This window comes from Girardinichthys multiradiatus, chromosome 6, assembly GCF_021462225.1.
Source record: "Girardinichthys multiradiatus isolate DD_20200921_A chromosome 6, DD_fGirMul_XY1, whole genome shotgun sequence".
NCBI lineage: Eukaryota > Metazoa > Chordata > Actinopteri > Cyprinodontiformes > Goodeidae > Girardinichthys > Girardinichthys multiradiatus.
The window spans coordinates 18,764,874-18,789,243 of NC_061799.1; the positions used below are offsets into that span (position 1 = coordinate 18,764,874).

Here is a 24,370-nt window from a genome sequence, read left to right on the forward strand (position 1 = left end):
TGTCCAGTTCCCGATAGTGTCACAAAAAGCAAAGGTTAGGTTGAAACATTTAAAAACTGACAGGACAAAGAATTCAATTAACAAAACTGATACTCTAGCCAATATAAAAATCTCATTGACATAAAAGAAAATGTCAGATTGTAAATCAAAGGAAAGCAATGAACAAAAACAATGGACCTATAGTGGAATGTATAACTTCAGATATAAATAAACAGATTAAGAATTGTAGGAAGCTAACCTAAAAAGCTTTCTGTCTATCAGAATATAATTGATGGCCAAATAATCTACCGTTTTCTTTTTTTTTAATGAGCCATTAATTTGTCTTTTGGTCCGTGAACATCACAGACTCATCATCTAACACATCTTCCAAAGAGCAATATCTACATGCAGTGCATCATCTGTCAGAGCTGTGGTCTGTACCTTACAAAATTACTTCCTTTCACTCTTACTACATGAGATAAACATTGTATATTACACTCGAATCCAAGTCAAATCTCGAGTCTTTAAAGCACAAGTCTAAGTCAAGTTGGAAGTTTCTGTTTGTCTGGCATAAGTATGACTTGAGTCCAAGTCACCTTCTCCTAAACATTCCCTAAAATGTTTGCAGCTGTGACTGCTGTGAAAGGTAGTTCTTTTAAAGAAATTAGCACACTTTTTACATAATATTTGTAAGAATGTACAAAATAATTTATCCATTTCCTTCCACCATGATAAACTACAACTGTATGTGTTGGTCTAGTGTATAGAATCAAATTACCTTCATTAAAGTTTATAGGTAAAACATGACAAAATGTGAAAAAGCTTAAGCCAAATGAACCCTTTTGCAAAGCACAACTACTGCAGATATGGAAACATGTCGTTACACCAGGAATAAAGATATTCAGCTCTGTCCTGTGATCCAATCAGCAAGGATGCAAAACATTCATCATCAGCCTTTGGGATGGGAGGATTTTAGATCTAAATTATTAAATCATAGTTCTGTAGGTTGTCTTCACATTTTTTGGCCATGTTTAAAATGTTTTGTAGAACCTTGACTGGTCCAAGTTACTCCTACGAGATGGCTGCTCCTATCATGACAGAGCCACCTCCATGTTTAACACCTGGTAAAACAGTCTGTGGGTAGAATACATTTTTGGCTTGCTCAAAACAGAAACTGCCTGAACACTAAAGACAATGAAAATTCATCAACTACTGTTACTTTTTCGTTGTCATAGCTGTTACCTATTTTGCCCATCATTCTGAAAATTACTGTAATGAAGGACAAATACAATTTGTGGAAACTATTATAATTCATGTCACAAAAATATATTCAGGAAAGATCCTTTAGATTAAATTGTGTTGACCTACCCAAAATAGTAAACTATTCCACTGTCTAGCCATTGCCTTTCTAAACTTTTTGCAGATGCCCCTGGTCAGAGAAGAATTTACATTATTTTTGTTTTTTTCAGTATTTATGCAAATAAAAGGAAATCAATTTACAATACATTTTTCTACCATTTGTAAGATGGTTTGACAAAATGTCTGTTGAGTTACCCAATGAGTTCAGCAGCAGTCTGTTGTAGCTCTAACATTTAAACAGAAGAAACTATGTTTCTTGTGAGGCGTTTGATGCATTGCTTTTGGATCAGCAGGGAGACCGCTCCAGAGTTTGCATCCAAACTATAGAAAACAACTTTTCCTACAAGTTCTGTATTTGTCAGAATCTGTTACACTATAAAGAAAACCGCATGGTCTGGAGATCTAAGGGCTCATGTGGGACACACTCTGTCGGTATATCAAAGTCAGCAGCGTGTGTGCAACAGGAAGATTTATGGATAAACTGTGGTATTTCATGAAAACACCCAGGAATATTTGAAAACAACTGTAGCAACTTTAGCAGACATATTGTGACATTCTGTCTTTGTTGCAAAGCTGCTTTGACTGATAACTACACTGAGTGAATCAGTATCAGTAATATATATATATATATATATATATACATATATATGATAGATATCTTAAACAGTCTCTAACATATATCTGTTAGAGACTTGAGACAAAGTTGGAAGTCCACTTTTCATCAGGACAGTGACCCTTAACTGGAATGGGTTAGATAAAAGCATTTTCATTTGTTAGATTCACCCAGTAAAAGCTCAACTGCGAATCTGTCATAAGACTTGAAAATTACTCTTGGCAAACACTCCAATCTGACTGAAGACAGCTATCCTAAACATATAGCCAGAGATACAATTAAACGGTTTTGATCAAATCTTATTCACGTCTTACATTGGGCTAGTCAAAGTCTAAGCCCAAAACCAACTGAGAGATATTGGCAAGATATTAAAATCGCTGTTAACAGATGCTCTCCATTCAATTTGACTGAGCTTAAGCTTGTTTGAAAATAAGAACTGGCAAACATTTCAGATGTCCAAAGCAGGTAGAGACAAAGATAGGACTTGGTGCCTGAAGTAGTCAAAGGTGGTTCTACTAAGTTTTGACTTGGAGGCGGAGAGATAAATCGAACACATTCCACAGTTTTCAGATTTTTATTCATAAAAAACATTTGGAAACCACAAAACTTTAAGAGGTATAAAGACTTTACTGAACCATCTTATGCTATAATAGTGATTACAGTCTTCCATTCTTTGTCACTATGTTTGTGATTCGTTTTCTATACATTCGTATTAACGCGTGAGTATAAAACCTTCAATTCAATTATAAATGTTAAAATAAGCGCAGATCGTGTGTAAGAGGTCAAATATTGTTTCTTTACAAAATTATCAGTTTGCAAGCAGGAAGTCCAATAATGTTGTATTTATTGGATCCCTAATAGGAAATTGCATTTTAACAAAAAGGGACGCCAAATCCAATCAAGGGGGACGTTTTCTGTCCAAATTAACGAGGTAGATATAGAGAAACGCAAGTAATTTTGCAGCAGTTTGTGGTAAACGAGACAACAGTTAATCCCCCCCCCCACCCGTTTCGTGCGTGCCTGCGCTGACAACAGTTTTATGGTTAATTTTATGGGAAGGTTTCACAACCTTCTCATTGGCTCAGAAGTCACAGACCCCGTCGTATAAAGAGAGTGCCTGATCTGGCAACCCCTCTAACCGCTGGCGAGCGCTGAGGAGCGCGCTTCAACTAGCAGGAAAAGACCCTTTTACGCACGGAGATCTTAGAGAGGCTGCGACGAGCGCTTCATTTTAATCATCGGGAAAAAGAGTTTACAAACAACAGGTGGGTTTCTTTGTTTCTTAAAATACTTCTAAGACACTTAGGGCTGATTTTTAGGCGAGTAAAAGTTCTTTAGAGAGGCATCTTTTACTTTCAACACCTAATTTTGTACATAACATTCGGGCTACCTTTATTGGCAGTAAATGATAAAATCTTAGTTGCAGGCAAACAAAACTAACTTGCGCAGCACTGAATGGATTTGAGTTATTTCGTCATTCTTAGTTTTTGTCTTGTAAGTTTCTCACGTTTAACTGAAGTGCTCTTTGCAGATATTAAAAGTAGTTTGCTTGCTTCAGTGTTTATTCAGTTCATTTTCATATGTCAGTTTTCAGATTTTAACACAAAGGTGCAACAATGAAGCAAATAATATTAGTGTTTTTTAGTGTATTTGTTTAGTTAAAAAGATTATAGTATTCATAAATTTTTTGGTATTTGTTATATTTTACTTATAAAATGTATGTATTTATTTTAAAGAATAATTTACATATTTATTGATAATATCCATACATTATTTTAAAAATATGTATATATTCCTTGTAAAAAATATGATTTATATTATTTCTATATATATTTTTATAAAACAAATAAAAATTATGATTATGATGATTTTTTTTTTTTCAGTTTTACTTGTTTTCTCTTTGTGCATCACCAAGCTGTGAGCTAAAGCATCTGAGTGGGCATGTGGTTGCTGGAGAAGCTCCGCAGCTCTGTGAAGAGCAGTGGGATACATTCCCAGCCCCCGCAGACAACAGAGGCCATTCCTGTTGCTGTTTATGCCAATGTGCTCACTCCCGAAAGGATCCCAGATTTTTTCATCCCACCCAAACTCATCTGCTGTCCCCCTGAGGAGTCCACCAGCCCGGAGCCCAAGCCCCGTGCCAATCTGAGACCCTCCTCCTCTGACCACGCCATCTGCAGCCAGAGCCCCCGAGCTCAAAGCAGCAAGAACATCTGCAGCCCTCGCCTTTTCTCCCGCAACCTGCAAAAGTCTGCCAACCGTCACATCATCCAGATAGAGAGTGCAGACGAGCTGGGCACCGGGGCCAACGACAGGCTTGGCGTGGATGTCAACACCAATGCTGACCCCCAGTCACAGACTGCAATGTCCCTGCCATACGTCCCCAAGGCTCAGACCTCCTACGGATTCTCAACAATAGTTGAGTCTCCGCACACCAGGCGCAAGGAGAGCCTGTTCCACAGTGATCCCAACAGCCCCCTCAACTCCCCAAATTCCCAGAGGCGTTCCCAAGGGGGGACTCTGTTGGCCCCGGCTGACCCTAATCCCTACCGCTACTTCAGTGGAGGAGAGAGTGACACCTGCTCTTCTGCTGAGTCGTCCCCATTTAACTCCCCCCTTCTCTCCAGGTCTGCTTCCCTACTTCGATCTATTACCCAAGAAACCCAGGCCAAGGTGATAATCTCTGTTTGTTTCAATCAAATATGATCTGAAGCTAGGAGTTAATCCTTTGTATATTTACCTGTTGCTTTTGCATTTTGCCCCCTAAGGTATCTCGAGCAAGACGCTCCCTGGCACGCCACAGTTCTCTCTCCACTGATGAATGCAGCTCAGCAGACAACAGCCCCAAGATGCAGCGGCGACGCACTCGCTGCCCCCCCTCTCCCGCCTTCCGCGGAGCAAAAGCCAGCAGCTCTAGGTGTGCAACCTCAGATCTCTTGCAGCGCGAGCACACCATCAACCTCCACAAGGGGGGAACCCTGAGGCTGAGCACCCACTATGACCTTGAGGCCGCCCGGTTGAGGGTGCGCATACTCACCGCCGAGGCCCTCTACAACAGGCAGACAGACCTGAAAAGCATTAACTGCTGCGTGTCGCTCTACCTGAACCCCGGCAAGCAGCAGAAACAAAGGAGCACCATCATCAAGAACAGCAGGAACCCCGTGTTCAATGAGGACTTTTTTTTCGATTCCCTGCCCCAGGCGCAAGTGAAGAATCTGGCCATGAAGATAAAGGTTGTGAACAAAGGAACCAGTCTGAAGAGAGACGTGCTTTTAGGAGAAAGGGAGGTGCTGCTCAGAGAGCTGCTCGCAAACCTCTAGGGAGGCCTTGTCAAGGCTCTGGTGAAAGCAAGCGTCTTGTCTTCTCTCTGCCGACCTTTTCATCCCACCTTTCCGGATATTGGGCAAGAAGCAGCATACTGATGACAAGGAAGCTGCATCTTGCATACTGTGTTGTGTGTGTCAACAGAGTCCCTTTGGTCATGAGTAGTTAAATTTAAACAAAGATATGCAGACATAATATAAGTGCTTGCTGGTATGTGAGCATTGTGAATGGCACATGGTTGTTTGTGTATTTTTCTTGACGCGCTGACTTCCAAAAGGTGTTGACCCTCTCTGATGTAGCTCATGTCAGCTGATATGTCTAACTGGAAGTTGTATTTTTGTAATAAATCTTAATATTGCAAAAGTTTTGCATGTCACTGTGCACATTAAAATGCCTCTGTGTACATTAAATACTGTATTTAAATGACTCATATTGTAAATATGACATGCAATGTGTTAAGTTTCAGAACTTGCCAATAAAAAACATGACAAGAGGATTTTTACTCTGTTTTGCAGCTTTGTCATAGTGGGATTCTCATTTAGTGATTTCTGAGGACCAATAAAAGGTAGTAACAATGATTCAAAACCCTATTTTGCTCCAACAAAAGATTCAATTTCTTGGAAGCTTTCAGAAGCTCACGTCTCAGAGGCTTCGTCCTCTGAGACGTGCAAAGGCTGGGTGTCTTTTGTGGGGCTTTTGTGGTGCCCGCAAATTGTCTGGGTGAGCGCTCAAACTCCCTGTTTAATTTTAAATCCACACACCCAATAAAGGCAATCCTCCAGTGAGTTTTAAACAGATGATAAGGGTGGCATTCACACAGAACAACCTGCTTAGACAATCAATCTTCACAGACTGACGTCCCCAGCATTTGAGTTGATAATCGGAAATCTATTTGTTCCCATACACAACATAAAGGTTAATCCGTGCAGAGCAATGCATGGCATTATGCTAATATGGGCCTTATGCGTCCTCTGCTGGTGAAAGAGCAACATGACATGTTAAGTTCTCCCCCAATATCGATGATCATTACAACCATTTTATTTGTCTTGTTTGAGATTAATTGGACATTCCGAGACTTTGTGAACCAAACAAGCATTACAACCCAGGGGAAAAGGGGGGAAGTATTTGCATTTAAAAAAAGTGAAATTTGACTTTCAGAGCACTTTCAGGCTTATGCCACAAGGGTGATGTTTCACATTAACTTCTGAAGTACAGAAATAAGCCTCAACAAGCAACCCTTTTGGGACATATTCTTCTGTGACTCTGAAAGAGCTTAATTTCCCACATACTGAAGAACAAAAGGGTAAAAGGGGAAAAATTGAGTCATTATTTTCATCTCTGTAGTTTACAGTTTTGTGATGCAAAATACTATATTTTGCCCCCTAAACATCAATATTCTGCTGAAGACAACCTGCGGGATTTTACTGTCATTAATTAGACACAGAATTGTTTTGTTTTTTTTGTGATCTCCAAATAGAAGTTCACAAAATATAGATAGATACATGAACAATGAGGGCAGAACGGTGGAGAGGTTGGTAGCTCTGTTGGCTAACAGCAAGAAGTTCCCAAGTTTGAATTTCGGCCTGGGGTCCTTTTGCATGTTTCCTCCAGCTTCTTCCCACAGCCCAAAGTCCTGACTGTAAAGTCAATTGCTCTCTCTAAATTGCCTTTAGATATAAGTGTGTGTGCATGCATAGTTATTTGTCCTCTTTGTCTCTGCATTGCCCTATAATGGATTTGCGACCTGTCCAGGACTTGCCCAATGACCATTCGGATAGACACCAGCCCCCCTATGACCCAGGAAGGACAGGCAGGTGTGGACAATGGAAGAATGGAATAAATAAAAAAATAAATAAAGAAAAACATTTTTTTCCTTCTAAGCTTTAGATCTCTGCAGCACCGCCAGAGTAACTATGGGCCTCATGTCTTCTTCTCTAATTAATGCTCTCCTTGACCAACCTGTCAGTTTAGGTGGGCAGCCATGCCTTCATGGGTTCGCAGTTGTAATATGTCAGTTGTTGGACGTTGGATTGAGTGTCAGTTTGAGCTTTGACGTTGCTTTATAACAGGATCTTGATTCAGAGAGGAGGCAACTTGCTATGCTCTGCTCTTTTACCTATTCTGTGTTGTTTCTGCTTTTCTGACATTTTCTATACTCTAAAATTCCACATTTAAATTTTTCTATTTTCTATCATTTTGACTTTTATATCACATTTTTGATCAGATAAAGCAGTCTCTCTGATGAGATGCAATGGTCCAAGAGAACTATAAAAATATTCCTATGATTAGCTGCTCAGACCTTGTCAGGCCCTTTACACCATGCCATGTTTAATGATGACCTCTCTGGTCAGGTCATGAACAATGCCAAGTTTACTATTCTCTGCCTTTTTATTTCTACTTTTATTTTAGCAGCATAGAACACAGTAGTCACAAAACATGTGCTTCCAATTTAATACTAAAAAGTTACATAAAATGTACGATTATATATTACTATATTATATTATCCAATGCAAAACCATAACAAATATTTTTTCTTAAATATTATGATGGTTATTGAGACTCATTTTGTACTATGCGTCAAGTTCAGATTAAGCTTATAATAATAATAATAATAATGTATTAAAATTTGAGTTCACTGTCAGCTGGCTGTAAATCGGAGACCAAAAAGGCCCAATGTTGGTTTCAACAACCAAAACAAAGGAAGCCATCAGCTGTTGTTAATATAACTCGTCTGCTTCATGGGAAATGCAGTTTAATGTTAATACCACATTCCCTACTCTGCATACGAAAACTCTCCGTTAAGACCACATTACCCAGAATGCTGAGCTTCACTAGTAAACAGAGACCTGTCAAAGAGCACAAACGCCATCTTGACAGCAATCTCAAAATGGCAGAAAGATGTGAGTCAGAAACTGGGTCCAAACTAAGATTCCGGAACTCCGCTACTTAAAACCAGGTTCGTCGCTTTTCCTATAAATGGGTATGGAGTTGGTGTGCGGTGCTGCAGCACAGAGCCTGTAAAATGGATATAACCGTGGCGGTTTTTAACGCGGCCAGAGATGGTAAGCTGAAACTTATCCAGAAGTTGCTGAGCAACAAAACTCCTGAGGAGCTGGAGGCTTTAGCGGAGGAGAAAATCCAGGGCAGTACCGCGCTGCTCATAGCCTCTCGGTACGGACATTTAGAGGTGGTAGACTACCTGCTTGAACATTGTAAAGCTAATGTTGAACTCGGGGGCTCGGTCAACTTTGACGGCGAGACTATCGAGGGGGCTCCGCCGCTGTGGGCGGCTTCGGCAGCGGGTCACCTCCCCGTGGTGAAGACGCTCCTGAAACACGGCGCCTCGGTGAACAACGCCACGCTAACCAACTCCACCCCGCTCCGAGCCGCTTGCTTCGACGGCCACCTGGAGATCGTCCGATACCTGGTGGAGCACAGAGCGGACATGGAGGTCGCCAACCGCCACGGCCACACCTGCCTCATGATCTCCTGCTACAAGGGCCACAAAGAGATAGCCAAGTTCCTCCTGGACCGTGGGGCTGACGTGAACCGTAAGAGTGTGAAGGGAAACACGGCCCTCCATGACTGTGCTGAGTCTGGGAGTCTGGACATCATGAAGATGCTGCTGAAGTGCAACGCCGGCATGGAGAGGGATGGATATGGGATGACCCCCCTACTGGCTGCCAGTGTAACGGGTCACACTAACATTGTGGAGTATCTGGCCCACCAGGCTCACACTTCTAGAGAGGAGCGGGTCGATGCTCTGGACCTACTGGGGGCTACGTTTGTGGACAAAAAGCGAGATCTGTTGGGAGCAATGAGGTACTGGAGAAGAGCCATGGAGCTGAGGCAGGCGGGTGACAAAGATGGATCACTGTCCAAGCCTCCACCTGGTCCCCCCATCCCTGCCTACGGCTGTGCCCAGGAGGTGACCACCGCAGAGGAGCTGGAAGCTTTGATCACAGATCCTGATGAAATGAGGATGCAGGCCTTGCTGGTTCGTGAGCGCATCCTTGGGCCATCTCACCCGGACACATCTTATTACATTCGGTACAGGGGAGCTGTGTATGCTGACTCAGGCAACTTTGAACGCTGTATCAGTCTGTGGAAATATGCTTTAGACATGCAGCAGAGCAACTTGGACCCCCTCAGTCCCATGACAGCCTCAAGTTTCTTATCCTTTGCAGAACTCTTTTCTTTTGTTCTTCAGGACAGGGCCAAAGGCACCCTGTCAACTCGCATCACCTTTCAGGATCTAATGACTGTGCTGGGGAAAAGTGTGAGGGAAGTTGAAAGAGCTGTGGCACAGAAAGATAACCCCCCAGAAGCCCCTCAGTTCAACAAGGCACTCTCCATCATCCTCCACCTCATCTTTTTACTAGAAAAGCTCGAGTGCAGCCCTGAGCAAGAACACCAAAAGAAGCACACTGTCTACCGGCTGCTCAAGCTCAACCCTCGAGGTCGGAATGGATTCACTCCGCTTCACATGGCCGTGGACAAAGAAACCACATCCGTGGGGCGCTATCCAGTTGGCCGCTTTCCCTCCCAGGCGGTGGCAGCGCTGCTCCTAGAGTGCGGCGCAGATGTAGATTCACGGGACTGCGAGAACAACACCCCGCTGCACATTACTGCCAACAATGGTTACCCAGAGATCATGGCGCTGCTCGTGAAGGCGGGGGCCCACTTCGACGCGACGAACGCTCAGAGGAAAACGGCCTACGAGCTGTTGGATGAGCACAGCAGTGGCCACCCGGCGCTCTATCCGCTGAACTACATCACCCTTCAGTGCCTGGCAGCTCGTGCAATTGAAAAGCACAGGCTGCCATACAGAGGACTGATCTCTGAGGAGATGGAGGCTTTCATTGAGCTCCACTGACATCCATGAAGAGGCTTCCCTTTAACAAACATTATCTCCACTTCTGGTTCTAACAAGTATGTATCAGACCAAACCATAGCAATAAACATACATCCTCTGGAAGTAGCCTCTGCTTCAGATCTGAATTTAATTTCATGATGAAGTCTCAAAGACTTTTAAACTGATTGATTCTGGTGGAGGTGTGGACTTAGGTCACAATTGTGAAAGACTTGGACTTGGACCCTGGCTTAAACTTCAACACTAGTCACTCCTGACTTCACTTGAGCCTTTTGGCCTCAAAATATTTGAAATTTTACATCAAACAGAAAGTATGTAATTTTAAAGAAGCGTGTCCCTCACAAATGTTCGCTTTTTTAGTTTGCTGCTGTTTTAAACTTACTGCCCAGAATCTAACACGACATGCAATTATGTTGCAGAAGAGCGTAAAGAGGTACAGTGAAGTTACTGAGCAAAATAATAATAATGAAGATCATTTCATTAGTTTTACACAAATTACAAGGTGATCAAAAAGAACTATATTGTCTGAGAAACGCATAGGTTAGAATTACAGACAGAAAGACAACAATCTGGAACTTCCTTTGACATTTATAGTTGCGAACAGAATAAGGACTCATGCGTGCTTAATGTTGGCTTAATAGCTAGGAAAGGTTAAAGGCCGTAAAGCCATTTTACATACATGATAAAATGTCTAAATACTGTGAAAACTATCATCAAGTTTCTGAGTCCAAAGTGACACATTAAATTATTTTGCTAACAGTCCAAACCTCAGTATTAGTTAAAATCCGTTGATTGTTAAAATGGAAATCAATCAAAAAACAGCTAATTCTTGCATTTGTAGGCCTTACACCAGTAGATATTTGCAAAACAGTTACTTAAAAACAATTGCCAGATCATTTTCTAATTTAATTATTAAGCATCCTCTACAGTATTGATTTTTAAATAATCCTGTTAATTAACCTGACAATGTGTTCTTACATTCATCCATAAAGTAGGTGAGTAACTCGAGAAGGATGTTATATTGTAGAAAGCATCTATTATTTAAAACATTACAATTGTCACTTAATTTGGACAACACAGACAGCTACATACAGTGTCCCTTCAACAATAGTCTTACAGAATATTTACTTTTAAAGGTGTTGCTTCAATAAGAGATGGCTAGGAAACTGTCAGACATAACAACCCTTTTGATGTCTGCAAGTTGAAGTTGCAGCTTGTTCTGGCAAATAAATACCCTAAGGTATTACTAATATTTTTGCTAACTCTGTATTACTAAGTATTACTCTGTGATTAAATTACAAATTTGGTTAATTTACTTGGTTAAGACTGAAAATTCAACGTTTAGAACTTGCACTTCTGGACTTCGGACTTTTTACTTGGGACTTGAGACTTATTATGACTAGCAAAATGATGACTTGGTCCCACCTTAGGTTTCTGTTAACGAGTTTCTTCAACAAAAAAGGAGCATCATGATCAGGCTTTTATGAAATACAGGCTTCAGAGTTATTGACACAAGGCATCTGGTCAAAGTTTCCTGAAAACATGCATGAAAATGAAGTGTGGTTATTGTAGTTCAATTCTTGTTTTGTTAATTTATATACTTAAAGTCAACTCAAATTCTAGCAGGTTTTTCACTTATGTCTGTTTAATTTTGGGAAGGTGCCAAACATTCTGTTACTGACTTTTTTCTGAAAAGACAAAAGTGTAACATCTTTAAATCTAAGCAAGAGTAAGAACTTCAAGCAAGGACACTAATTTAACAGTATCAAAGGACTAGTAACTCTAGTGTCTTAATATTTAAGACTGTGATACTCTTTGTCACCCTTGAGAACAATTACTTGAAAGACTCTGAGGTAATTAGTGTTGATTGAATTGCATAAAACAGGCAGCAACAAACTCATCTCTCTGTTTCTAACTGTTTCTAACCTAAGCAGTTGGTATTAATCCAACTCAAAGTATTTTTCACCAAGCTGAAAGTATCTCTGCAGCACTTAGTGACTTGGGCCGGTTCATTCACAGTAAACTGCCGTCTTCCGAGATAACTAAGAACGCCTTCTTAGTTTTCTCATCCTCTCAAAGCAAATTGTTTAATACTAGGAAGCCTGAAGTACATCTAAATCCATTTTCTTTCTGTAATTACATCCTCAGCTAATGTGTTTAGTTGAATGTCAATAAGAGAGCTTCAGACTGTTATTAGGGATTAAAACAGAAACTTGTTTTTTCAGGAGAGTCCCAGTTTTTCCCTTTAACCTCAAACGCATCTCAAAGGAATGAAACAGATGGCTGTTTCAGCCATTATTGCATCTCAGTCTTACAGCACAAGACTTCCTTTTGTTGATCTTGTATTTATTGCAGATGTTTTGTTGAAACTGAATGCACGCGGATTGGCTCGATAAATCCTGGAATCCTTACATTCGGGCTCTGAGCTGACGCTGCCTTTCTTACTGAACTCATTCATTTACCTGATTGGCTTAAAAGCAGAATTGTCTTGGAGATGCCTGAATAAAATTTAGAATCAAAACATGATACGTGTGTCTGTGTTGTTTTCAGCATACTTGAGAAAAAGAAAGAAATATGTCATTATTTTTTGATATTTGTTTTTACAGTTGGTGGTATTTGATGTGATAGGATTTAGATGAACTGCAATCAATGTGTTACCAGGATATGGAAGTTGTTCAGTTTATCTGTTGTGACAAATTAAAACAAATGTCAGATCCAGTTTATATCCAGCAGTATAGAATCAGACTTATTTCAAATAAATACTCATTCAGTCACAAACAGTCCGTTTTCAATTCTAATTGTTATAAAATAGTCCAATCAAAGTGAGTTGATCATATAAGGCCAATTGGTATAAGTTATCCAAACTATCATGTAATCATTTGAATAAGTTGTTTAATTCATCCTACTGGAGAGTATGTCACTAAACAGTGATCTGTGACCTGACATTTCATCTCTCCATTTCAAGGCTTTCCACAGCTTACTTTAAACCTTAGAATGTTGGAATAAAGCATAACAGAAACTTGATCTTTCTGGGTCCTGAACTCCCAGAGTATAAATAGGCTGCAATCAACGTCACTGCTGTTGGGCAGCGGTGGAGACAGGGCACCCATCTGGCTAATTTTAGGGATCTTTCGTTCTTAGCTTCAGCTCTGAAAATGGGAATAATGTAATGTAATACTGTGAGGCAGGGCACAGGGTAAGAGGCAGAGAGAGCACACAATCAACAACGGGCTGCTTTAACCTTACAGGAAGCAGACAAAACACTGAGTATCTACTGCTGAACGCTCAACCTCAGATATTAGCTACTAGTGTGCTTTTACTGGAGCAGGTGTCTTGTTCACCAAGTTAGCTGATTCCAGGCAGTAAAGTTCTCGTCTAATGCAGCAACTCACCCCACCAAGCTGAAATTAATCCATCTGTCTTGACTTTCTGGGTTTCTACGTTGTCTAGAATTTGCTTTTTGCAGTTTCCATGTTTGGATAAAAAACTGTATCAAAGGATTAAGTGCTTTTTTTTTAGTAGTTATTGTTTAAATGACATCCTTTACCTTTTATTTGCCACACTACAACTTTATTTTGTTATTTTTAAACTTGACCTGTCATTCTTAAGCTGAGCATTATCTGGAGTGGTTTATGTGCTAAACAGAGCATTGAAACAACTATTGCTTCTTATCGTTGTTAGCAGAATAAAGGTATCAGAGATCACATACTGTGCTTTAACAATTCAATGGTAATTTGAGAAGTGATCTAAGTTCAGATGGGAAACAGCCCTAAACCTATCAGCTGAAGCAGAAATAAACTGCACTACTGAAATTTCATGGTTTTTGGCACATACTTGTACTTTGTACTTTGTACAAACATTTTCAAGATACATTTTTGCATTGAAATTTTTTAAATGTTATTAAAACTGTCCAGAAAAAGCTATTCGAATCAGTTAAATTTGAAGTGGAAAACATGTAAGAACCATGGATTTAAGTTCTTAGTAGTGATATAAAGTGCCTGCTGAATTATAGTATATAAAGGATGAAAGGTGACAGTTATTAGGGCTGGACTAAATGCATGCCTGTTGTGTTTTAGGTGAGATAAATTTTTATCTTTCTTTTTTTTTTAGTTATTCAATTTAGCTTCTTTTTATGAAATTCCCTTTTGTCAATGTGATCCAGTTAGACAAAGAAACACTCCACACTCAACGTTTTTGTGTTCTCCCATCTCCTCCAAGAAACACTCTAATATAATAGGATCTGCCCACTAGATGTCAGTAGCAACAAAGAAAGTTAATGAAAACCAGAAGCCTTTGTCCCTTAAACGCTTTGTGAAAGGAAAAACTGCTGATTTTAGTCTGAAATATGATGCCAGTTATCTGATTTTTAGGTCTCTAAAGCAAACTTCGTCAATTTCCATGTCAACCAACACAAAGAAAATGGCTTTTAACACACTACTATGGGTAAATAAGTGTTTGTAATGTAAATAAATGATGATGAATCTTGGCTGACTGGAGTTGCTGATTCTTATTCTGTTTGCAGAGGGTTGCCAAGGGGGTCAGCAGCAAGGAATAAACCCTCCTTTGAGAAATCTAGTGGTGTCAGAACAACCTCCAACGCCGCACTAACAACACCTCAAAATTCGCCCTTGTGGCTGCTAATACTGTCACTCTGTGTGACCTAAATAAGACCAAACCCTTAACAACAAAAGAAAGAAGTCAGGTCTTATATTTCTGGTAATTTATGATCACTGCTTCAGTTATAGCTTTTTTCCATCCAATATTTACAAGCCAATTGGGGTGCAGAACAGAGTATTAATGATTACAGCAGTATAATGAATGATGACATCATTCTTTTTGTCCTCCGACTGCTCACACACAAGCAGAAGATGAGTCAAATTTGTATTATTAGTAACGATATAGAGATCGAAAGACTTTATGAACATATTAGGGGTCATCGAAGATCACCAATTGCATTTGAACGTACATGTACATTTTGTTACAACATGAAAAAGTGCTGCGATATTACATATATTCAAAATTCTGACAAATGTAAGTTCATTAGTCAAATTGTATCAATCATGGATAGGTCCATGTGTTACATGCTGCCAAGAAGATTGAGGAAATACGAAGGCAATTCTTTAATTGTCAAGGTTAAAAATACTGTCCTTCCACACTGCCAACAAATTTTCCAAGTTAAACAAATCAGTCTGAACCTGGATTGAAACAAATGTCTACATGGCAAAGAGAAGTATTTCAATAATTTGTGAAATTTATGATTATGAGCTAAAAAATATATTTTAACAGTATTAGAAATTGTAATTAAGTTAGGTTTAATGAGGAGCTTTTGCATAAACTGACCAGTTCTAAATTCCACAAGGAAACATTTTTTTTTACCTTTCTACAAGTAAAGCTTAATAAATTAGAATTGAAAAGTCATTGAAAAGTTAATTTGTTTCAGGAAACCCTTAAAAATGTGAAACATATTTTATATAGATTCATTACAAACACATTGATATATTTCCAGTGTTTATTTCTGTTCATTTTGATGGCTATTTCTTACAGCTGATGAAAACCCCAAAAAATGAGGTTCATATGGAATATTGTATGGACCGGTAAGAATTATTATTTTAATACACAAATTTAGGCCTACTGAAAAGTCTGTCATTGTACATTAAGGTACATGAGCTCAAAACTTTGTTGAGATTCCTTTTGTATGAATTAGAATTGGAGGTAATCAGCCTGTAGCTCTGCTGGGGTGTTAAAGAAGGCCTGGTCTCTTTATAAGTGGTCTTCCGCTCATCTGCATTGTTGGGCCTGCTGTCTCTCATCTTGACAAATATCAATTGATTGTAAGGTTTAGATCAGGCCAGTTTGTTGATCAATCGAAGTACAGCGATACTATGATCTGCAAATTAGGTATTGGTACTTCTGGTTGGCAAAATTAACAGCATCTCTAAAAACATCTCAGCAGAGGGAAGCGTGAAGTGCTCTAAAATTTCCTGGTAGGCAGCTGTGCTGACTTTGGACTGGATAAAACACAGTGGACCGACATCACCAAAAGACATGGCTCCCCAAAGCATTACTAACTGGAACTTCACACTTGACCTAAAGCAACTCGGACTCTGTGTCTCTCCACTCTTTCTCAAGACTCCAGGATCTTGATTTCTAAATGAAATGCAAATTAACTCTGAGAAGAGGCACTATCCAGTCCTTTTTCTCCTCACCCAGGTAAGATGCTTCATATTTAGCTCACGACTAGCTTAAGACAATGAATGTGGCAGTTGTAGGCCATGGATGTGGTTACTTGTTCCACTTTTTACCTTTCACTTAACTTTTCTTTAACATGCTTGGCTACAGCACACTGTGAACAGCTAGCTTCTTTAGCAATTACTTTTTCTGGCTAACCGCTTGCTTAGTGTCAATGACTGCTGATAACTGCGGTGTCTGCTGGACAACTGTCAAGTCAGCAGTCATCCACACTGATGGTGTAGGCCATAACATTTCAATTATTAAACTCCTTTTAATTGTTTTTATGCAATATTCTAATTTTCTAATAAAACTGAATTATGCGTTGTCATTCGTTTTCAGGACCAGAACCATCAAGTTTAAAAGAAACAAATACTTATAATATTGCACTATGTGTGTTATGAAAGGGATTGCTAAAAAACAGGAACTTGTTGATGATATTCTAATTTACTGTCATGTATTTAGTGCAATATGCTTTGTAAATCTGGTGCAGAAATAAAGCTAACTGCATGTGCAAAACACCTCCAAAAAGGATTAGTTTTGGGGTAGTTTTGCAACTCTTTCCTCAGTATTCAACAAGTGTATTTCAAAGTCCCTTTTTCAGCGCTTGTATTCTTTTTTTTTTTTCTAAATCCCACACAGCTAAAGATCCCAGCCAACATGTGTACATGGGCCCCATATGGATTTTGCTCAGTCTAGTTGGATACTAGATGTGCCCAGGTTCACAATGTGCTTCCTGTATGAAACTCATCTGTGTTGACTAAATCCAAGTTGGACATCCTATGTAGCTTTTAATTAGGTCTCAAATGGGTCAATTCAATATGAACAAACATCTCAGATTATAGGTCCCACATTTTACACAAGGTTGTCCTAACTCAAAGATGGTAGGTGAATGCCCATGTGAATTCATATGACTCCATTATGTAACCAATAGATAATCACCTGTTTTCCAGCGTGCTTACTACTCATGTAGGCCCTAGAAATAAATGTAAATGTAAATGTTGGTTGGAATCAATCAGTCTAGCTGATTGATTCCATTATGACTCTTTAACCTAGCCCAAGCAATCAGGTGATTTGTCTTTTAAAGTTATGTTATGTCATGGGGCCATAAAAATTTTTTTTATTGGTCTTTTGTAATATTTACATAAGACCAATAAAAACAAATTCAGAGAAACAATTTTGGCTTTCATTTGCTGTAAGTATTATTGAAAATTCTCAGAAATATTTAGCTTTTTGAATTAAATTATTGAATTTGCTAGACTTTGCTAGTTAGTGACCTGATTTGTAACAATCAGATTGATTTATTTTGCCTCACAGAAACCTGGCTGCAGCAAGAGGATTATGTTACTATAAATGAGTCAACTCCTACTAATTATTAAAATTTTCAAATTCCTCAAAATACTGGGCGAGGAGAAGTATCAACCATCTTTCAGTCCGATTTATTGATTAGTCCCAGACCAAACAATAGCTACAACTCTTTTGAATATTTAATCCTTAGTTTTCCTCATCCAAATTGCAAAGCAGTAAAACCACTTCTGTTTGTTGTTTTGTACTGTCCACCGGGTCCTTACTCTCAATTTTTAGATCAGTTTTCAGACCTTTTATCTGATTTGGTGTTAAATACAGATGAGGTTATTATAGTGGGGGATTTTAACATTCATGTTGACACTGAAAGTGATAGCCTAAATATAACATTTAATGCTATCTTAGACTCAATTGGCTTTGCTCAAAACATTAACAAACCTACCCACCTTTGTCTTCATTGTCTGGACCTTGTGCTGACATATGGCATTGAGTGTAAAGACATAACAATATTTTCTCATAACCCTGTCCTGTCTGACCATTATTTAATAACCTTTGAGTTTAATTTGACTGGGTACTCCACACCTGAAAGAAAAGTCTTTAAAAAAAGAAACTGCTTAGTCAATCACTTAACCTGGATGGCATTAAATTGACCTCCGATAATAAAGTAAAAAACCTTGGAGTTATTTTTGACCAGGACATGTCATTTAAATCCCATATTAAACAGGTTTCTAGGATTTCCTTCTTTCACCTCGGGAACATTGCCAAAATTTGAAATATCCTATCCAGGACTGACGCTGAAAAACTAGTCCATGCATTTGTTACTTCAAGGCTGGACTATTGTAATTCTTTACTATCAGGATGTCCACAAAATGCAGTTAAAAGTTATCAGCTGATTCAAAATGCTGCAGCAAGAGTTCTGATGAAAATTAAAAAGAGAGATCATATTTATCCTACTTTAGCTTCCTTTCATAGGCTCCCTGGTAAATCCAGAATAGAATTTAAAATTGTCCTCCTCACATATAAAGCCCTTAATGATCTACAGGGGTTGGACAATGAAACTGAAACACCTGTCATTTTAGTGTGGGAGGTTTCATGGTTAAATTGGACCAGCCTGGTAGCCAGTCTTCATTGATTGCACATTGCACCAGTAAGAGCAGAGTGTGAAGGTTCAATTAGCAGGGTAAGAGCACAGTTTTGCTCAAAATATTGAAATGCACACAACATTATGGGTGACATACCAGAGTTCAAAAGAGGACAAATTGTTGTTACACGTCTTGCTGGTGCATCTGTGACCAAGACAGCAAGTATTTGTGATGTATCAAGAGCCACGGTATCCAGGGTAATGTCAGCATACCACCAAGAAGGACGAACCACATCCAACAGGATTAACTGTGGACGCAAGAGGAAGCTGTCCGAAAGGGATGTTCGGGTGCTAACCCGGATTGTATCCAAAAAACATAAAACCACGGCTGCCAGAATCACGGCAGAATTAAATGTGCACCTCAACTCTCCTGTTTCCACCAGAACTGTCCGTCAGGAGCTCCGCAGGGTCAATATACACGGCCGGGCTGCTATAGCCAAACCTTTGATCACTCATGCCAATGCCAAACGTCGGTTTCAATGGTGCAAGGAGCGCAAATCTTGGGCTGTGGACAATGTGAAACCTGTATTGTTCTCTGATGAGTCCACCTTTACCGTTTTCCCCACATCCGGGAGAGTTACGGTGTGGAGAAGCCCCAAAGAAGCGTACCACCCAGACTGTTGCATGCCCAGAGTGAAGCATGGGGGTGGATCAGTGATGGTTTGGGCTGCCATATCATGGCATTCCCTTGGCCCGATACTTGTGGTAGATGGGCCAAGGACTACCGAACCATTCTTGAGGACGATGTGCATCCAATGGTTCAAACATTGTATCCTGAAGGCGGTGCTGTGTATCAGGATGACAATGCACCAATACACACAGCAAGACTGGTGAAAGATTGGTTTGATGAACATGAAAGTGAAGTTGAACATCTCCCATGGCCTGCACAGTCACCAGATCTAAATATTATTGAGCCATTTTCGGGTGTTTTGGAGGAGCGAGTCAGGAAACGTTTTCCTCCACCAGTATCACGTAGTGACCTGGCCACTATCCTGCAAGAAGAATGGCTTAAAATCCCTCTGACCACTGTGCAGGACTTGTATATGTAATTCCCAAGACGCTGTATTAGCCGCAAAAGGAGGCCCCACACCATACTGGTTAATTACTGGTCCTTCTCAAAATATTAGCATATTGTGATAAAGTTCATTATTTTCCATAATGTCATGATGAAAATTTAACATTCATATATTTTAGATTCATTGCACACTAACTGAAATATTTCAGGTCTTTTATTGTCTTAATACGGATGATTTTGGCATACAGCTCATGAAAACCCAAAATTCCTATCTCACAAAATTAGCATATCATTAAAAGGGTCTCTAAACGAGCTATGAACCTAATCATCTGAATCAATGAGTTAACTCTAAACACCTGCAAAAGATTCCTGAGGCCTTTAAAACTCCCAGCCTGGTTCATCACTCAAAACCCCAATCATGGGTAAGACTGCCGACCTGACTGCTGTCCAGAAGGCCACTATTGACACCCTCAAGCAAGAGGGTAAGACACAGAAAGAAATTTCTGAACAAATAGGCTGTTCCCAGAGTGCTGTATCAAGGCACCTCAGTGGGAAGTCTGTGGGAAGGAAAAAGTGTGGCAGAAAACGCTGCACAACGAGAAGAGGTGACCGGACCCTGAGGAATATTGTGGAGAAGGGCCGATTCCAGACCTTGGGGGACCTGCGGAAGCAGTGGACTGAGTCTGGAGTAGAAACATCCAGAGCCACCGTGCACAAGCGTGTGCAGGAAATGGGCTACAGGTGCCGCATTCCCCAGTCCTGGGCTACAGAGAAGCAGCACTGGACTGTTGCTCAGTGGTCCAAAGTACTTTTTTCGGATGAAAGCAAATTCGGCATGTCATTTGGAAATCAAGGTGCCAGAGTCTGGAGGAAGACTGGGGAGAAGGAAATGCCAAAATGCCAGAAGTCCAGTGTCAAGTACCCACAGTCAGTGATGGTCTGGGGTGCCGTGTCAGCTGCTGGTGTTGGTCCACTGTGTTTTATCAAGGGCAGGGTCAATGCAGCTAGCTATCAGGAGATTTTGGAGCACTTCATGCTTCCATCTGCTGAAAAGCTTTATGGAGATGAAGATTTCATTTTTCAGCACGACCTGGCACCTGCTCACAGTGCCAAAACCACTGGTAAATGGTTTACTGACCATGGTATCACTGTGCTCAATTGGCCTGCCAACTCTCCTGACCTGAACCCCATAGAGAATCTGTGGGATATTGTGAAGAGAACGTTGAGAGACTCAAGACCCAACACTCTGGATGAGCTAAAGGCCGCTATCGAAGCATCCTGGGCCTCCATAAGACCTCAGCAGTGCCACAGGCTGATTGCCTCCATGCCACGCCGCATTGAAGCAGTCATTTCGGCAAAAGGATTCCCGACCAAGTATTGAGTGCACAACTGTACATGATTATTTGAAGGTTGACGTTTTTTTGTATTAAAAACACTTTTCTTTTATTGGTCGGATGAAATATGCTAATTTTGTGAGATAGGAATTTTGGGTTTTCATGAGCTGTATGCCACAATCATCCGTATTAAGACAATAAAAGACCTGAAATATTTCAGTTAGTGTGCAATGAATCTAAAATATATGAATGTTAAATTTTCATCATGACATTATGGAAAATAATGAACTTTATCACAATATGCTAATATTTTGAGAAGGACCTGTATTGTGGTCTAAAACCAGGTGTTTCAGTTTCATTGTCTAACCCTTGTAGCTCCATCATACATCAGAGATCTGAATGTTCCATATGTTCCTAACAGAGCACTTCGTTCTCAGACTGCAGGTTTACTGGTGGTTCCCAGAGTGTCTAGAATGGGAGGCAGATCCTTTAGTTATCAGGCTCCTCTCCTGTGGAACCAGCTCCCAGTTTTAGTCCGTGAGGCAGACACCCTGTCTACTTTTAAGGCTAGGCTTAAAACTTTCCTTTTTAATAAAGCTTATAGTTAGAGTGGCTTAGGTTATCCTGAGCTATCTCTGTAGTTATGCTGCTATAGGTTAAGGCTGCTGGAAGACATAATAACCACTTTCACCCTCTTCGCTATATTCTCACACTACTCTCCAATTTTGCGTTATTTGCTGTTATTTCAGCTTTTAACTTTGTTCTCTCTGTTTTCTCTTCCTAGAAGCTAGACCTGGCCTGACTATGTGTCTACCTGTGACACCTTTCTGGTTGGGGACATTGTCCAAGCTTCTGCTGGCAACAACTTAATGCTCACCCTCTACCGATGATCCACATGGCCCTGTCTTTCAGTGTTTAACCCTTTCTCTCTCCTAGACATGGCAATTGACTGAGCTTTTACTGTGACTAACTCTGTGCTCTCTTTCAGACTCTAACCTTGAAAACTGGCTCAGAGTTTATCTGTTCTTTCTTTCTAGGTGAAACAACTAAAGGAGCTTCATCCATTAACATTTACTTTTCCTTCTCATAGAAAGTACCCCTAGATCAGTGCTTCTGTATTCTTTTTGTGTCTCTGCTCTGTTCTCTCAAACCCCCAGTCGGTCGTGGCAGATGGCCGCTCACACTGAGCCTGGTTCTGCTGAAGGTTTCTTCCTGTTAAAAGTGAGTTTTTCCTCTCCACTGTCGCTACATGCATGCTCAGTATGAGGGATTGCTGCAAAGTCAACACCAGTGACTTTCCACTGTCGCTAAATGGTCATCCAGGAGGAGTGAATGCTACAAGTCTCTGACTGGATGCAATCTGCTGGGTTTCCTTAGATAGAAAAACTTTTTATCCAATTTGAATAAATAACTGAATCTGACTGCACTGTCCAATGGTTAGGATTAATTGGAATGTATGTACTTGACTGATGTGAAGTGCCTTGAGACAACGTGTTGTGAATTGGCGCTATATAAATAAACTGAATTGAACTGAATTGAATTAAGCTGCTGATATTCAAGTTTAGACATATGTTTGATTGACCTATTTTTATTCCACAAGGAATTAAAAGTCAGGCCATAATCTATGTCTGCTCAGTGGGAACTAATATTGGACACTGACTTTGTTGTGTTGCCAGCAGATATAATTAAACCAAACATAATGGCCATCAACGGGTTTGCAAGGTGCTTATCTTCAGTTTGGCCCGTGGGGAACTCAGGAAAAAAAAATTCCAATAAGACCAAGCTGCCTCAGCAGCCACCTCCATGCGCCAGTCAGCGATCCAGGGACAGCCTGGGGGTGGTGGAGTGGATGCGAGCTGGTAATGGGGGTAATGGGGGTAATGGGGGATACGGTTGCTATTGGAGATGCTGGCTGCATCACGTCATGTGTTGGGAGGAAGAGGAGAAGGAGGAGGAGGGGAGAGCTCCGGTAAGAGAGATGAGGAGCAGGGAGGGGGAGGAGAGAGACAGAAAGAGAGGAGGGCATTAAGCAAGAAAGCAGGGATCATCGGACCGAGCCAGTAGTAGGTATTTGAGGCCACCCGTTCAGCAATGCTTCCCCGACAGGTAGGTTGAGAGTGGCAGCCCCGTGACCCGCTGCGCTCCGGAGAAGCCCGATCACTCGGACAGCCAGGAAGGAGAAAAGACACCGGCGATGTGAGCATGCAGCCTCCTCTACAAAGGCAGACCTTCTTCTGAGTGGAGCTCTGCTGCTGCCACTGGATTACAGTCATCCTCGCTGTTTCCAAGGAGGCTTCCTGCTACCAGCCTACCCACATGAATTTAGCAAACTGTAAAGAACACGGAGCACTTCCTACCAAGGTGAGCAGCACCCTGCATGGTTTTTACTGTTAATATGCGGGTGCACCCCACCCACCCCGCCTGGTTTTTTCCTCACTTGTCGAGTAGAAACTAAGAAGGCAAAAGCATATTTCAGGCAGGCATTTTCTGAAATAGTTTTATTTCCCGGGAAAATTAATCTTTTTTTTTTTTTTTTTTGGTCTCCACTTTCTAAAGCCTTATCTGCATGTCTTAAAAATTTGGGTCTGAGTGTGTTCCCCTGTCACCTTCTTCTCATTGTTGGCTGGGCAGTGTGAGGGACCATTGCACACTGGCAGTGCCTTTGTTCCACATCCTCTCTCATTTAAAGTGGTTTTTGATGGCACCTATTTAAAGGAGGGAGAGTGACAATTAGTTTTGATTCTATGGCTCATTAACAGCTGTGCAATGGATGATTATATAGCTGAAGAAAATGAAAAAATAGGAATAAAATACCCAGTAAAACAGCTTGAGGAAGCTATTTATATATAAAAAAAAAAACATAAGTCATGAAATTCTGGTATGTTTTATTTCCCTGCAAACTAAAAATCCCATTATGATAATGTGATTTTGAACTCTTCTCAGGAGGCAATCATAGACACATTATAAATGCATATGGGCCATTAAACTAATATTAGAACGACTTTTGGCGTGGAAGGCACCAGGTGGCGAAGCGGATGGACTTATTTGGAAAGACTGTTTTCTAGACAATAGAGCGGCTGCTGCATCTGCTGCTCTGAAGCAATGCTTAAACTAAAGCCATTTCCACAGCCACTGTTTCAGAAACCTCCTTGTGAGTGTTTAGAATTGCATTCTGAAGGATTTGTTTTTAACAGAGCCA

The 24,370-nt window shown here is 40.5% G+C and overlaps 3 protein-coding genes across 9 annotated transcripts in view; all 3 read left to right on the plus strand.

Annotated features, from left to right (window-relative positions):
- Positions 1-3,045: 3,045 nt before the first annotated feature.
- Positions 3,046-5,771, plus strand: LOC124870319 (C2 calcium-dependent domain-containing protein 4C-like). 2 transcript variants are annotated; one of them, XM_047368934.1, is made up of 3 exons: positions 3,046-3,216; positions 3,867-4,624; positions 4,720-5,771. In XM_047368934.1, exons 2-3 carry the CDS (start codon positions 3,893-3,895, stop codon positions 5,269-5,271), a joined length of 1,284 nt encoding a protein of 427 aa, XP_047224890.1. In that variant the 5' UTR covers positions 3,046-3,216; positions 3,867-3,892; the 3' UTR covers positions 5,272-5,771. The 2 variants fall into 2 exon arrangements, with proteins under 2 accessions (XP_047224890.1, XP_047224889.1); XM_047368933.1 differs by having other exon boundaries at positions 3,047-3,216; positions 3,835-4,624.
- Positions 5,772-8,113: 2,342 nt separating this feature from the next.
- Positions 8,114-12,674, plus strand: fem1a (fem-1 homolog a). Its single transcript, XM_047368879.1, has one exon. It carries the CDS (start codon positions 8,298-8,300, stop codon positions 10,149-10,151), a length of 1,854 nt encoding a protein of 617 aa, XP_047224835.1. The 5' UTR covers positions 8,114-8,297; the 3' UTR covers positions 10,152-12,674.
- A 10,507-nt stretch (positions 12,675-23,181) lies between these two features.
- The window catches only part of LOC124869747 (receptor-type tyrosine-protein phosphatase S-like), a 112,517-nt gene continuing 111,328 nt past the window's right edge, over positions 23,182-24,370 (plus strand). For 5 of the 6 annotated variants that reach the window (XM_047367827.1, XM_047367829.1, XM_047367830.1 and 2 more), the window contains exon 1: positions 23,184-23,532. The gene's annotated coding sequence lies outside the window, so the exon portion shown is untranslated. Of the gene's footprint in view, positions 23,533-24,370 lie in introns of all 6 variants that reach the window. The other variant, XM_047367832.1, reaches the window with a different exon arrangement.

Coding starts and splice junctions, on each gene's coding strand:
- fem1a (XM_047368879.1), top strand. CDS start 8,298: ATGGATATAACCGTGGCGGTTTTTAACGCGGCCAGAGATGGTAAGCTG.
- LOC124870319 (XM_047368934.1), top strand. CDS start 3,893: ATGTGGTTGCTGGAGAAGCTCCGCAGCTCTGTGAAGAGCAGTGGGATA. Junction 4,625..4,719: donor CCCAAGAAACCCAGGCCAAG/GTGATAATCTCT, acceptor TTGCCCCCTAAG/GTATCTCGAGCAAGACGCTC.